This window comes from Strongylocentrotus purpuratus, unplaced genomic scaffold, assembly GCF_000002235.5.
Source record: "Strongylocentrotus purpuratus isolate Spur 01 unplaced genomic scaffold, Spur_5.0 spur5_scaffold_17, whole genome shotgun sequence".
Lineage (NCBI taxonomy): Eukaryota > Metazoa > Echinodermata > Echinoidea > Camarodonta > Strongylocentrotidae > Strongylocentrotus > Strongylocentrotus purpuratus.
Genome location: NW_022145602.1, coordinates 5984375 through 6000590, shown reverse-complemented (window position 1 = coordinate 6000590; position 16216 = coordinate 5984375). Strand labels below are relative to the sequence as shown.

Here is a 16216-nt window from a genome sequence, read left to right as displayed (position 1 = left end):
CCGGGGTTTTTCAATTTGAAAGTCTGGTTTCTTTGATTGTTAATTAACCCCTATCCTGTGTATTTACAAGCAAAAGATGTTAGTTATCAGAATCGGGTCATATCCCGTTTTAAATGGTTTGACATGCCATTACATTTATATAAACTAAACTCATTATAATTTGACAAATAATAGCTTTGCAATTACGTTCATTCTCTATGAGATGTCGTCTGCTTGGGCAGTGTTGGTCCATATAGTGACGTCATTAAAACATCGTTATTTTCCCGGCGAATCTCTCGTATATCCCAGCTGCTATGGAGGTGGTTGTATTTTTATTTTTTATTAATCACCCGATATGTAGTTGACCTATAACTTGTACGATGGCCATCTGTTAGCTTACCAGTTTCTAGTGATACATTAGTTGACAAATTTGTGATTTTCTTTGAATTTCACCTTTAACAAAAAGTAAGCCAACGTAGGAAAAAAAATGAATGAAGAAAATGACTGCCAATATCACCAGCGCTTGAGAAATATAAAAAGAAACAGATCGCGGAAGAAAGAGATGAGAAAACTATTAAATATCGCTGATGGAACGGAATTAAATGAAAGAAAGAAATGAATGAGAAAAAAATGAATTCCAATATCACCAGCGCTTGAGAATTATAAAGGGGAGAAGCGAAAACAATTCAATTTCCACGCTTTGTGCGAGAGTGTGAGGGGGTGTTATTAAAACAAGAACGGTACAACGATTCGTCTTCTTTCTCTAATAATGTAATGAAACTTCAAAGCTTCCGCGCTTTGCGCGGGAGGGAGGTGGGGAACTGAAATCAGACTAGGATTTAGAGTCGAGAACGGTACGACGAATCATCTTCTTTCTCGAATAATTATATTAATCGTTGAAGCTTCCGCGCTTTGCTCGTGAGTGGAAGGGGGGGGGGGAAACTTTAATTAAGACAAGAATTAAGATTCTAGAACGGTACAGCGAATCGTCTTCTTTCTCAATAATTGATAAACCGTCAAAGCTTTTGCGCTTTGCCCGGGAGGGGGGTGGGGAACTGAATTCAGACAAGAATTAAGATTCTAGAACGGTACAACGAATCGTTTTCTTTCTCAATAATTGATAAACCGTCAAAGCTTTTGCGCTTTGCCCGGGAAGGGGGAGGGGGAACTGAAATCAGACAAGAATTTAGAGTCGAGAACGGTACAACGAGTCGTCTTCTTTCTCGAATAATTAAATGAAGCGTTAAAAGCGCGGGAGGGGGGGGGGGGGGTCTTATTTAAGACAATGATTTAGAGTCGAGAACGGTACGACGAGAATGAAGCGTTGAAGCTTAAGCGCAAAGGACGGGAGGGGGGGGGGGTCTTATTTAAGACACTGATTTAGAGTCGAGAACGGTACACCGTATTGCCTTCTTCGTCTAATGATTTAATGAAACAGCAAAAAGCGCGGGAGGGGGGGGGGGGGGTCTTATTTAAGACAAGGATTAAGAGTCGAGACGGTACAACGATTCGTCTTCTTCCTCTAATAATGTAATGAAACTTCAGAGCTTCCGCGCTTCGGACCAAAAAATAACATAAGAGAAGGTGAGTGAAGGAAGAAACAATCAATAATTACTGAAGGAAAGACAGAAAGAGAAAATGAGAGAATGATAAAGACAAAGAATAACATAAGAGAATGTGGTAGAAGGAAGAAACAGAGGATAGCGTAAGGAAAGAGGGGAAGAGGAAATAATAGAATGATAACAACAAACAATAACATAAGGGATGATAGAACAAAGAATAACATTAAGGAATTAAGATAAAAAGAGAAAATGATTAAGAATACATAATGGACAGATAGAACAAAAGATGAAAGATGGAAAAACAAAGATTAACATAAGGAAAGACAGAAAAAAGAAGGTGGTAGAAGGAAGAAACAAAGAATAGCGTAAGTAAAGATAGGAAAAGGAAATAATGGAATAATAAAACAAAACAATAACATAAGAGAAGGTGATAAAAGGTAGAAACATAACATAACATAATGAATTTAAGACAGAAAGAGAAAAGTACTCTACGCTTACTGCTAATGTCGGTTTATTAAAAAAAAAAGCAATGAGGAGAACACAGCGAAGGTCTAGTAACTAGACTACTCTATTGTTATCTGGTTATTCGATCTTTCGGCAAACCTGTTTTAGTTGATAGGAATCCATTGTTGTTCTAATTCATTTTACCTCATTGAAACGGCATTCAAAGATATACCGCATTAATTCTGATAGTGAAGTTGTGCTAGAGTGATCGGAAGTCGTCCAAAGTTAGAAAGAAAGGCAAGTTAATGCATTTTCATAATCTCATTACTTTCTGCTTGGTCGAATCCAAAGTGAATAATGAAATAAAATAATATACTAAACATAATCCAGGGGTAACACATTGGTCTGCGGACCCCTCCTTTTTAGTAGTATGAAGGCCTGGATGAGTGTTCCCGTGCGGGAAGAAAAACAATTCCAAAATTTCACAAATCCTCTCCTGTCGGTCGGAGCAATACACTAAGCTTTTGATTGTGTATTGCAAAATTCATAAATATATTTGACCCAGTCTTGGTAAAGTAACAAGCACTTTACACAGAAGGATGTATATGGGACTACACAAATGGTGTCGGGGCTACTAACCTTGATTTCCTTTTCTTTCTATGCTCATTACTCAGTCAGTAAACATTTTCTATCAAATTCGTTTGGCAACTGACCTTTGTTTGTAAACTTGAACATTCAGTGTAAGTTTCGTTTGATTCTACGAGAATTTATTTTCCTTTTTTTTTTTTTTTAACCAGAACTCAAGTTTATCTCTAAATACATGTACGAGTACCCTAGGCCACGCCCCAACTGGGATGACAAATAGCCAGTATGACATTTGTTGTCCTTGGGATGATATGTTGAAATTGCAAGACAACATTCAAATCCAACAATTTCGGGTGCGAACAAATTATTATTTAAACTCTATACAAGTACTGGGATTCGGTTTGGGACATTAGTTTGGGCATTAATATTGGCACCCCTGTTGGGCGCCTTGGAACGATGTCTCTTGCAACCAGACGAATGCACGACTCATGGAATACTAGATCTATATATATACATGTAGTTATCACAGTAATGCCCTCATCACATGTGAAAGTAAGACTCCTTTCACTATTTTAATAAAAAACTATTTCTTATTTTAAAATGTATATACACATTCTTTTTGTACATAGATGTATGTTTATAAAATAAATAAATATCAGTTCGATAAACTGTATTCTAATGGTTTTAAGATAAGAAATGTTTCCTTCCAACTTAACAAATAATTAATTTTAATTTGAGAGAATAAAGGTATCAGCTATAAACGCAACTAAACAACAAATTAAAGGAGGAAATTCATACAGATCAGTTTTCAGGAGTAAAACTTATTCATTTCTATATGATTTTTCTTCAATAATGGCAAAAACAACACATTTTTGGCTCAGACTTGATATCCAAATACACCACTTTAACGCTCCAGCATCCTGCATGTTCTTCTGAAAAATGACCTGAGGATTCCCAAGACCGGTATGTCAGGTTTATGGGCATTCTGACAATCTTTCTGAGGGTTCAAGAGACCTGCTGGTCTCGTAGGCTGTCTATATAATCCCAGCTAAATAGGAAGCAGGATTTTTAAAATAGTTTCCTTCTTTGATTATGATGAAATATTTGTCTTTACCATGACAAGATTTAGCTAACTGGTCAGGTAGAGAGAGGCGCCAAATATTTTATAGTTGATAGTGTGTGTGTGTGTGTGTGTGTGGGGGGGGGGAAGCTGCCAATGCACTACAGAAGAACTACTTATCAACTGCATTCAGCATTCCAAATCCTTTGAACTTTCTCCAATGCTAAATTTTCAATCACTTTTGTAAAGTTAATATACCGAGACACCGGCCAAAATTAAAAGGAAAAATACCTCCCCCAAAAGCACCTTTTTAGGCTCAACATTTATATTTCACACACTACATAACTCAATGAAATTGATATCAACTTGAAGGTATTTTGATTATGTATCTGTTGACACCAAATCTATTGTCCTTAATACACTAATACACGTATATGCATACGTGTGTGGGCAAAAATATAGTTTTTGTTGGAATCAAAAAGCCACCAAAAATTATGTTTTTTAACCTAAATTTCAGATATAAGTTCGTCCTAATTCCATCAAAATGTAGATAATTTATTTTTCTTTCGTATGACACCAAATTAATGGTGGTTTAAGATTTCCTTAAAATTTTATTCATAAAATACTATTTGCGTTAAAAGGGCCTCTTTTGGGGACGCCTTCTTCGTGTTCGCTACAAATTAAAAAAAAATACCTCTGAAATATTATGTATTGTGAATAAATCTTTCGAATGAACAAGGGTGCTTAGTAATAAAGCCGTAATAAAGTGACCTACAAAGCGGGAAAAAAAATTCTGCCGGGATTCTTTTAGTCTTTGGACCCTTTGTGTCATGTTCATGTCCTTGGGGCCCTGATAGGGAAGTATCACGTTCTCATACCCACACACTTGTGTAGGATGTTGAACCGTGTTTTATAATGTCTTTGATCAATACTCTCTTATCTGCTTATATGACTGCCTGCGTATGATCAGGGACGTGATAGAGAAGGACAGGAATAAAGCCGCTCTCCTTTGACCCCATGCTCCAAGCCGCCGAAAAGTTATGCGCTAATCTGCAACTGTTGACCAGGTGGTGAGATAAAAGAGCGCATGAAATTTCAGGATTTAGAATTCCTACATCAGAAAATGGTATCACTGCAACTGTTCGCTGTCCCTTCCAATGATTTCTCATCCATTGTTGAATGTGTAAAGAGTAGAACGAGCGAACACAAACTTGTGTACTTTCATCCTTTGTTAAACTTGAAAAATACAAAAAACACGCGAAAACACGCATTAGCAAACTTAATGTTATTGAAGATTGTAAATCATGGATCAAATAACGGGACATTAAAGCATGCACAAATTAGCGCATCATCCTAAAATATTGAGTTTTTGACAGGATGTAATTTTTCTTTTACCAACTCTGGCACACAAATTAAAGAAAGGACGGAGTTCTAAATTTGAAAATTTGTTTGATGCACTATTCCCAATAAAATCCCCATATAAAGTTTTTTGATTTACACTGAAATTTTGCCGGTAATTTAATATTTTGTAATAAATGTAAAACTGGTGCCTGGCTTTCGAAATTCCCCGCAGTGGAAGCGCGGTTCGGAGCATGGAACTTCAAAGCCAAGTGGAATGTTACACATCCCATTGTTACGCTTTAGAACTCAAGAATGCGTTTGAATAAATTACAAGAGTTTCGCCTCCTTTTCTTTCACCTCCCTGGTATGATATATTGGATAGTCATATTATTACATCAACTATTTGTTTACATGTGTATTTTTCTACTACGTGACTGAACTTGTTATTGTTCGTGTCAAAGACCATTTTCGGATTTAAGAAATTTATGAGAATACATTATATATGAACGGAAAGCTTATGAGCCATATCAGTGGCGGATTCGGGGGGGGGGGGGGTACGATTTTTCAAATTGTAGGGTGCAAAAAAAAAAATTAGGGCTCTTTCTTGTATCCTCCCCCAGCTCTCTCACATGGTGCAACCTTAAGTCTACTGAATATAAAATATGTTTTATTTTAGTGTCTGTCAGAGAAGTAACATCTCTCTAGAAACTCGTAATCTAAAGCTTTGACAGTCGGAAGTTTTCGACCTAACAACTAGCCATCTACCTGATGATATCATTTTATGTGGAGTACAATGGCTTTTCAGAGATTTAATTGAGATTAAATAGGGGGGGGGGGGGGGGGAGGGGGGGGGGGGGGGTAAGAAGACACTTTTTTTTTTTGGTCACGAAATTTTTAAATTTGACATTTTGCTCCGTTAGGTCAGCCATTGGCATTTTTAATTTTTTTTTTTTTAATAATTTTTAAAATAAATTTCTTTGGGTCGGGAGGGCACGCCCCTGGTTTTCAGTACATTTTGGGCGAATTTAGGGCTGGTTTTAACATATTTTTTTTTGGCCGGGGGGGGGGGGGGGGACACGTGCCCCCTGTGCCCCCCCCCCCCCCCCCCTGGATCCGTCCCTGACTTGACACACTTCCTGACCACTTAATATTAGTAAAACATACTATCGAATATATCGAAGGAGGTGGAAAATCAAATTGGGGGTGGTGGAAGGTAAATTAATTTGCCACCGATTAATTTCTACATCCATCCTCTACCAAATCCGCAAGGTGAATGAGGATTCTCAAGCCCGCACAGTGGGAACACAATACATCCCGGCTAATACAATTCCATATATAGATTCGAAACATACCGCACACAATTTCCGTTTATAGCTACGTGCACATGAAAGATTCTGACACAAAGGGCGCCTGCATGTTATTGTTTTCTCTCAAGATGCCGCTAAAGCTCACCACAAAAGAGATGCCGCACGGCCTGACGGGTGCTGTCTTTGATGGTCGTAAACTATTTATATCGCCCTACGTGCGATAAAATTCCTTATTATTATAATACTGGGTTTGTGGACCCTGTTCCATAAAACTTGTTATCAATAACAAATGCTACATCTTTATGACTAATGTTTATCCCAGTCCAAAGTTTAAAGGTAGGTCATAAGTTTTCAAGTGCATGTTAAAGTGTATCTTTTATTATAATCAACATGTGGCACAATTATTACGCATCATTGTATGTTTTTAAAGGCTTATTTTGTTCTTGCTTTGATTGCCATCTTAATTCTATTTATGTTATAAAATCATGCATATAAATTTAAAGTTCAAGTGTCAGCATATTATATCATCTTCGGATTACAAGTATTCTTGTACAGTGCGTCTCAGAAAAAGTGTCATATGAATGGGCAGAAAATGAGCTTTCTAGAAATGTCATTTTCTCTTTGAAATTCATATACCGACCGCCAAATGACATTTAGGTTTCCTCTTTTAAACTTGTTTTTTAATCCCCCATGCGTGAAATATGCATCATATTAGTTGCATCAAATGAAAGAAGAGGATATAAGCTTTACGAATTTGTGTCATTTATTAATTATAATTGTGATCAAGTTATGATAAAACATCGCTAATTCTCGGTTTCGTTTTTTCTGGGACGCACTGTATATTCGGCCAACACTTCTTGATGGTTGCGTACTCATGTTTAGGTATTATAGAGATCAGTGAGTTCTTATATATTTAACATTGAGATTGTACGTGGGAGGGAATTTTCACGGAGGGTTATCCAAACACATTTTTTATAAACGGTAGAGTACGCTTTTGGAGATCATATTCAGTACGACAAGAGAAACTGAAATGATCGTACTGATCGTTACAGAAATAATGAATGCACCAAGCCAGCTTAGGGGGCGGAGAAGTGGGGGTCAAACGGTTGTTACAACCCTGCAATGCACCTTTCGATTCCTCCTAAATCGAATACCCCTTCCCCATCTGACCGTTAATCTCTATTTAATTACAGGTTGGATCGGGTCTGTCTCCATCGGGTTGTCTCTCCTCATCGCCCCCCTAGTCAACATCCTCACCGAGCGCTTCGGATGTCGACCCGTCGCCATCATTGGCACCATAGTCGCAGCCAGTGCTCTCATTGTGACGTCATTCCTTAAGAGTCTGATCGCGGTGTTCATCGCCTATGGCCTAGTATTCGGCGTAGGGGGCGGGCTAATGACTGTTTGCTGTTACGATGCGGTGCTTCTGTACTTCCCCGAGGAGAACAACGTGAGAGCGATGGGTTTGCTACTGACTGGAACTAGCTTTGGTTAGTATTAAAAGAAATTATAATTTTCTTAACTGCATCAAGAATGTGGCCTTGTGAAGACAAATTGGTAGCTCAGCTAGACGCTGTTGTATATTACCTAAGTTTACGTAGAGCCCGGTTTAGATCCGACAGACAGACAGACACAAACAAACACACACACAAATACAAATGTTACAACATCAATTGGATATGAGCGATAATAGTGTAACTATGATAGCATTTTTCAGTTTATCTGCTTTCCACTTCGTAGAAAAAACTGCAAAGTTTTCCAAACGCTCTCCCTTATGAGCTGAGGATGGGTCTTTGGTTAATATGTGCTCCAATAGTTCGGACTCAAATGCAAAACTTGTATACGAAATGTGGTAGGGATTAGGGTTAATTTTGATTTAATACAAAGAATGGAAAATTAATCACATTATTTATCCGAATATATTACGTCATCACGTCATAACAAAATGAGATCCGATAAGCATACTGAATTTTCTCAAACTCAACTCTTTCACAAATTATTTTTCAAGACTCAATGTTTCAAACTTTCACTCAGCTGCAGGGTTTTATTACATTTATAATTCAGTGTAAAGTTTACGTAACTCCATTTCTTCTTATTTTACTCCCCTTTTGCCATAGGTCTGCTTTCATTTACACCCTTAATGTCTTTCATCATCTCAAGATATGGATGGAGAGTTCTTCTTCGGATCGTGGGCCCTCTTCTCCTCTTTGTTGGTCTACCTTGCGCCCTAACCTTCGTAGAACCTTCTCACCCATCAGGCGATCGTAAACACCAGAACGGAGACAAGAACATCATCTATCTGCGAAACGAGGAGGAGATCGCAGAAATCTCAGAGTTGATGGACGATTCTAAAATGTTAAAGAATTCTCCAAAACCCTTATCTGTGAACGAGAAATCTCAATGCTCCCAGTCCGGGGATGAAAAGCGTGTTGCCCGTGTACCTGTAAAATTTACGCGTATGAACAATGAGTACGACGACATAAATGATAAAGACATAACTTCCTCTAGAGAGCGCTTTCCCACTGGATTCGAGGATGATCTCGCAGAATCTGGTGATCCCTGTAGGAATGGAGAGATGCGCTGGGAGGATAAAACGCGTCCTGTAAGAACAGCATCGGATCAAAGCATAACCAGGAAAATACTGGTCGCTCTGACTTTCCCCGAACTCTGGTTGATATCAATATCGACAGTACTAAATGGGATAGGAGACTGTTTTTACTTAGTTAATTGGGTGAGTATCAATGGGTTACTAGCTTCCTAGGTTTCTTGCTTTGTAGTTGGCAGCTCTCAACCCACGCCTGGAAGCGATACTTACTGAAGAATAGACATTTCTTTCTACAGGTAACACTGTTTGTCTAAGAAACCTTAGGTTTTCAAACTTATCAAATCAGAATTTGTTTATATTTTATTCCATGGCTTTCAACACTGACTTGTAAATAATAGCAAATTTACGTTTTATACATAGTCACAAATTGATCACCGTGACAAACCTTTCTTCGCACTAGATTTCATATTTGAAATAGAAATGAAATTATGCAATATTTCAGTGTGCACTTAATTTCGTAATCTGAATTAAAGACACTTTTTTTTTTTTTTTATTGTGACGGCATGTTACTGTTCAGTGAAGTTTTGTCCATCTCTAATCTGTTGATACTGCTTTTACTTTGGTCCCTGTAGTAAGTATTACCCAAGTCTCCCAGGATACCTGTTTGATATACGTGGGTCCACAGCAGGGCGATGTTGGCAAAGATCCATATAGCTCCGTTTAGTCTCATTTCACAAACGCCCCCTGTCGTCAGAGTCAGCAGCCTAACATGTTAGCCTATGAAATTTTAGGGGGAAAAAAAAAAAATCGTTAAAAATCCATTTTTTTGTTTAAACGAAAGAACATCCGCCCCGGCGTACGTTATCACTAGCTCTTTCATTGGAACCCTCATGTCCCATTGACTTTTGAAAGTTTACCCACCGTAATTTGATAAAAATAGGTTGCAAGCTCGCCATTGCCTATAATACACATGTGAAACAAGTCGAACTTTGGACTCAGTTTGCCAAGCGATTTTAAGATTATAGGTCAAGCACACGAAGGATAAGAAGCATGAATTATCATAGATCACTTCTGCTTGGTTCATTATGTCCATTCCATCCAACCCCCACCGTCATTTTTCCATTTAGTAAAAGCAAACATTTTGCCGAGGTAAGCAAAAACATGAATTTCATGAACGGTCAGACAATACAGCCTTTTAGTACGTAACGTATAGCGAATGGGAATGGGCGAGGATCAGTCCAGGAGGTAGAGGTCAGTGATTTGTGCTGGCAATGTTCCAGCGAGCGTAAATGAGACAACCGGAGCAATATGTTTGCCGAGTATACGACCCGGGAAACCTATATCCAATATGATTTAAACTTCATAGGTAAAGTTCACCATCTTCTCAGAACTGTATTGATGAATATTTTTCACTCTCGAGTTTGATCAATGAAGTTTTGAAAAGAGATAAATTTGATCTATGAAGAATAAATTATTTTCCACAATTATTTCATGAATTGAGAGAGGGTAGGGGGGATCCTGCACTATGGATAACAGTGTACCTTATGATACGGTCACAAAGGTTCTTACGAAAGATAATTTCGTACGAATCTCCCTGTTTTTCCATTGTCTTCCCGAATTTCCATTGTCTGAAAATCGTTCGTACGGCGTTCGTAGCAGTTCGTAATGGCATTTCTGACCGAGGCTTTATGCTTTCTTTTCACAGACAAACTACATGGTATCGGTAGGCTTCCCAGAGCCGACAGGGGTTCGAGTCGTGTCATTACTCGGGTTCTCAAACCTCATCGGGAAGATCGGCATGTCGGTGATCGGAGAATACATTCCATTCCCCAGAGTCTTTCTTCTCGTCATCTCCAGCGTGGTCAGCATCGCGGTCATGCTCGTCATCCTCTTCACCAGAAATGTTATTATTATGTACTGCATAGCTGTCGGTAAGTTAGTCCTACCAAGCCATCTGGCGAAGGAGTTTATTACGGGATCATACTGCTACAGCTGACCTGAGATGACGCTAGATGGTATTTTGCTGTCATGTTTTTAGTACAGTATGGCTTTAAGCGGGACTGTCCTACTTGTAGCTACTTGCTACCTCTATATAGTAAACAATGCCTAATCGGTGACCATTGGTCCCCCATGATACTCTTTTTCTTATGTTAATCTAGAGCTGAGTTGATGAGATAACCACCAGTCCAGTGACCTTGCAGGGTAGTCTAATCCCTCTTATAAACTAGTACAGATACGCTTTAAAGCCTATCTGCACTAGTTTGGTCAGGGTGGTTAGACCTCCCTGCATGGCCACTGACAGATGGTTATCTGATCGAATCAGCGCTCAAGTAACATAAGAAATAGGGGACCATGGGGGACCAACGGGTACCGATTAGGCACTGTTGGCTACATAGAGGGCTCAAGTAGCTACAAGTAGTGCAGTCCCGCATTAAAGCCATACTGTACTAAAAACACTATATCCAAGTACCCTCTAGCGCCATCTCAGGTGAGCTGTAGCCGTATGATTCCATAATAAACTCCTTCGCCAGATGCGCTGTTGGGTAGCTAATCGGGCACATCTACAAGGAGGTCAATAATTATGCAGACGTCGTGTCAGTTCATGAATATTTATGTTCTTGACCGCGCACGCGTACGTACGTACGTGCAGATTGATGTCATGTATGAAGGTGGAACTTGCAACACAGTGGTGCAGTTCAATCAGGGGCAAAATCTTACCGTTGTACAGGTGTATTGTCTGTGGTTACGCAGTAATAGTATTTGAGTGTTAATTATTTTTTATTGAGTTTCGATTTGGCGATTATTTTGGTCGTTTTCAACTCCAATGAGCACGTGGTCGATTCGGTCGTCGGTCAAACCATCAAACCACCTTCCTGCAGACGTGCCCGCCTACCTGTATATGTGCCCGAGATAAGGGAAGTGTAGTAAGGCATACAAGTCGTGATGTTTATTTAATATCCGAGAGATATTAAACGGACGTAAAAGCGCCCTAATATACAAATGAGTTTCCAACTATCAATCAATAATAATAATAATACATAACATTTATTAGGCGCTTAATACAGGTGTTTCTAAGCGCACCATTGTCTGACTTCAAAAAATTACCAACTAAAATTTGTATAACACAAAAAATATAAATATATATATAAACAACTAAGTTTCACAAATATCAATTCAACTTCTTGTCATTGATTTTCTTTGGATTATACGTGTTTGACGTTGTCAAAACATCACCGCCTGCTGCTACATGTGCCCGAGATAAGGGAAGTGTTTATTAATGCCTAAAATAGTGTTGTATATTCAATATCCGAGAGATAACGGATGAAATAAAGTTTCCCAATAAACAACTAAGTTTCGCAAATATCCATTCAACTTATTTCATTGATTTGCTTTGGATTATGCAAAAAATTACGTTTTGTACGTAGTAAAAAAAAAACATCCCATCGCTGTAGATATGCCCGCCTACCCCTTCATGTGCCCGATATCAGGGTTGTTATTATTGTAAAGCGTATTGATTTTTTCACCGAAGATGAAATATGTTATAGAAGCCTATCTTATTATTATGATTCTCATTATAGTTATTATTGTTAACCAGGCATCATTAACCTCATTAATGTAGCATTGAATATGCTACGTCGTTCTTCTTTACCCTATAGTTGTTGGCGGAGTCACGATGACTACGACAAACACCATAACATATAGCCTGGCATCAGAGTTCTTTGGTCCTGAGAGGGCGCTAGAGACATCAGGTGTCATTCTATTCGCCTATGGTTCAGGATATGTTCTTGGATCCCTCGTAGGTAATGATTATGATATTCTATCGGTATCATCTAAATTTTCAAGGGACTACGTACAGAGGTGCCATGGTCTATTAGGTACGTCACCGCCGTGACGGATCCAGGGGGGGGGGGGGGCCCAGGCCCCCCTCCCCTTGAGAAAAAATCATGTAAAAACACGTGATTTTTACCTGGCGCTCGAGGGGGGGGGGGGGGGTGCAAATTTTTTAATTATCGAGGACCGAAAAAAAAAAGGTGCTCACCCCCCCCCCCCCCCCCCCCCCCCCCTACTGAGTGACTTTTCGGCCGGCGCGATTTTGAAATTTTCAGGAGCAAGAAAAAAAAAGTTTGGCCCCTTCCCCCTAAGAAATTCTGGATCCGCGCCTGCGTCACCGGACTGTTGATCACATGGTTCACAGTTTGAGTTTCGCTGTAGTAATCTATAGCAAGATTTAATCTACATTTGACACTTTCCACTGAGGTGTAATAAATTGGTACCTGGTAGGAATTTATTCCTCGAATGCTTTTAGTGCCTTAGCTTGAGGCAGCTGCGCGAACGTGAGGGTAATAATACTACTGTTAGGCGCCTTGAGAATCGCCCGGGATGGATGCGTGTGCTATATAATTTTAGCTGTAATTAAAATAATAATAGTTTTTGTTATCTATAACTAGTAACATTCGCCTTTTTGGAAGTATTGTTGGAAATCCATTATGAATTTAAAATATTTCCCTGCATTATTTTGTCAGTGATTCCCACTGCAGTCAAATAATATCAAGTCATATTTGAGCGATTTTACATGGCAACTTAGGATATCAAGAGTTTTATACGATTATGTTATGTATAAAAGGCGACCGTGAGTGAGTTCGGTGCCCTTCAGCGCTTCCGTCGGGGAGCGAAGGTCACGCAGAAACCCGCTAGAGAAAGATCATTCTAAAGACAGTGTAGCCAAAGCTGTGAATGTTGAAAAATTAAACTACTATTGATGAGGATTTTTAGGGTGCGTTTAATCGATTTTTCGAAGCTAGAAACACAAACATGAATCACAAATCAAAACGCCGTTACAAAAAACAAGGTCACTGCGGTTTGCGTTCAAGCGATTTCTCTTTAACGCTGATTCTAGCTCATTTCGAGCCCAGCCACTGTGCATCACACTGCGCAGTTGACCAAGGAAGCATAGGTCAACCTTGGCGCGCGCTTTTTCGGAATTGTTTACGGCCGACTGTCGACTGCTATTTTGAGCATAGATCGCAATAATAAAACAAAGAATGAGAAGGTAATAGAAGGAAGAAACAAAGAATAACATCAGGAAAGAAAGTGATAGAATGATTAAAACAAAGAATAACATAAGAGAAAGTGATAGAATGATAAAAACAAAGAATAACATAAGAGAAGTGATAGAATGATTTAAACCAAGAAAAACATAAGAGAAGGTGAAAGAAGGAAAAAAACAAAGAATAACATATGGAAAGACAGAAAGAGAAAGTGATATAAGGATTAAAAAAAAGAATAACATAAGATAAAGTGATAGAATGATTAAAACAAAGAATTACATAAGAAAAGGTGATAGAAGGAAAAAACAAAGAATAACATAAGAATAGAAGGAAGAAACAAAGAATAACAAAAGAGAAAGTGATAGAAGGAAAAAACAAAGAATAACATAAGAATAGAAGGAAGAAACAAAGAATAACATAAGAAAAGACAGAAAGAGAAAGTCGATAGAATGCTTAAAACAAAGAATTACATAAGAAAAGGTGATAGAAGGAAAAAACAAGGAATAACATAAGAATAGAAGGAAGAAACAAAGAATAATATAAGGAAAGACAGAAAGAGAAAACGATAGAAGGAAAACAAGGAATAACATAACGGAACAGGCCACGATAAAGAGCATGGTATAGTGAACGCAATTGCATGAAAAGCAGGCAGGCGCGCGGTTTTTGCCCAAACCGGAACAGGCCACGATAGAATCATGATTGAGACTACGTTCGTTCAATCGAATTTTAGCGACCGTGATTCTGCAGAATCATGATACAAAACGCATCTTTTTCAGCGTTTCATGTTTGTGTTTTTAAACACGTTTATTTTTAAGACCGACGAAAAAATCGCTTGAACGAATTGCGTTTTAAACTAAACGTCTTTGAAAACCGTGATTCTAGGATGAAAAAGTGTCGATTAAACGCACCCTTAGACATTTTAAACGATAGTAAATACAAATCTTATGAATAAAATGTTGAGCTACAATACTTTTTTCTTCTTCTTCGTCTCATTGTCTTCTAGGCCAGAGTATTGATACCACGGGTTCCTACACGTACGCAATTTGGGCTTTCATTGGGATGTACACTGTATCCGGCTTGTGTGTATTAATGGCTCCTGTTTATCAACGCTTCTTCGCCCCACACCGTCTTGTGACGTTTGAACTCTACCGCAAAAAGATGGAGGCGAGAAAAAATAACGTGGTTTCTGAACAGAAATCATTTGGTTGTGAAGAAAATAGCTTGAAAGGAAGTACAATCGTGTATGATCGAGAAACATGCGTTTAAAAAAGCCCACAAGTGCGCTTTTGCGTATGTGCTAGTGGACGTATGCTTATATCTTCGGTTTTAAAGACGTGTGTGATTCGCATCTACCTCTGGCAACCTGCCGTGATCTCCAGTACCTATTTTAAAGGACCACGATCGAATCCTTAGTCGTTATACAATGTGTTTTTTGTTTGGAAAGGAAACCGCGTGTTTGAGTGCGTGTGTGAGTGTGTGTGCGAGTGCGTCTACGTCTGCGTCTGCATGAGATTTTTGAGGGGTCTCGATACATGTATGAATCATATTGAACTTTGGTGACCTGCCTTCATGGTTTCAATGTAGTATACTATTTTGTAATAGATGTTTTATCCAACAATCAAGATGCTATATAATTATATTATAACTAAAGATATTTTTATAAATTTTCATATATTCTGATGCAATCATTATTAATTATACGATGTTACATTCTGAAATATAGTTTGTGTTATCTTTGATGGAAGCTCGAATCTTGATCAATTTGATTTTTACTTCAATTCGTTTTTGTTTTCCTAATTCAGGAAGAATGCCATAAATTGTAGTAGGCCTACATGTATACAAATATTGACTGCTTTGAGGGGTACGGTTAAAATCATTGCCCAAGGTAATCTCGAAACTGTACTGTGCTCCAAACTGAATTCGAGGGGAAAACTATTGCAGTCTCGAGGTCCCCGAGGAGCAATAGTTTTAATCGTCACCCGAAAAAATACAGTCAAAATTTGTTTGATATACCGCATCTCAAGTGTCAGTTCTTGAAATTAAATATTTTAAAGCTTATCTGCCATAGTTTACAGGAGGGATTAGACCGCCCTGCAAGGTCATTAGACAGGTGGTTATCTCATCAACTCAGCTCTCAGTTAACGTAAGAAAAAGAGGATCATGGGGGACCAATGGTCACCGATTAGGCATCGTTTGTTATATAGAGGGCGCAAGTAGCTACAAGTAGTGCAGTGGGCCTTTAAGAATTTTGGGGAGTCAATTGTCCCTTTTGTAATTGGCCGGGGGTTATTGTCCATTGGGGTTATTGTCCGAGAACCGTTAATGCCTGTGTTTACACTCCTACC

General features: G+C 38.6%; 1 protein-coding gene across 5 annotated transcripts in view; it reads left to right on the top strand.

Moving 5' to 3' along the window:
* LOC593204 (monocarboxylate transporter 9) overlaps window positions 1–15525 on the top strand; it is a 33202-nt gene extending 17677 nt beyond the window's left edge. For 3 of the 5 annotated variants that reach the window (XM_030988556.1, XM_030988555.1, XM_030988553.1), the window contains 5 exons: window positions 7472–7768; window positions 8396–9009; window positions 10529–10754; window positions 12480–12623; window positions 14875–15525. In XM_030988556.1, the coding sequence (XP_030844416.1) occupies window positions 7472–7768; window positions 8396–9009; window positions 10529–10754; window positions 12480–12623; window positions 14875–15137 (1544 nt within the window). In that variant the 3' untranslated portion in view covers window positions 15138–15525. Of the gene's footprint in view, window positions 1–7471; window positions 7769–8395; window positions 9010–10528; window positions 10755–12442; window positions 12624–14874 lie in introns of all 5 variants that reach the window. The other 2 variants (XR_004064576.1, XM_030988554.1) reach the window with 2 other exon arrangements.
* Window positions 15526–16216: the final 691 nt, after the last annotated feature.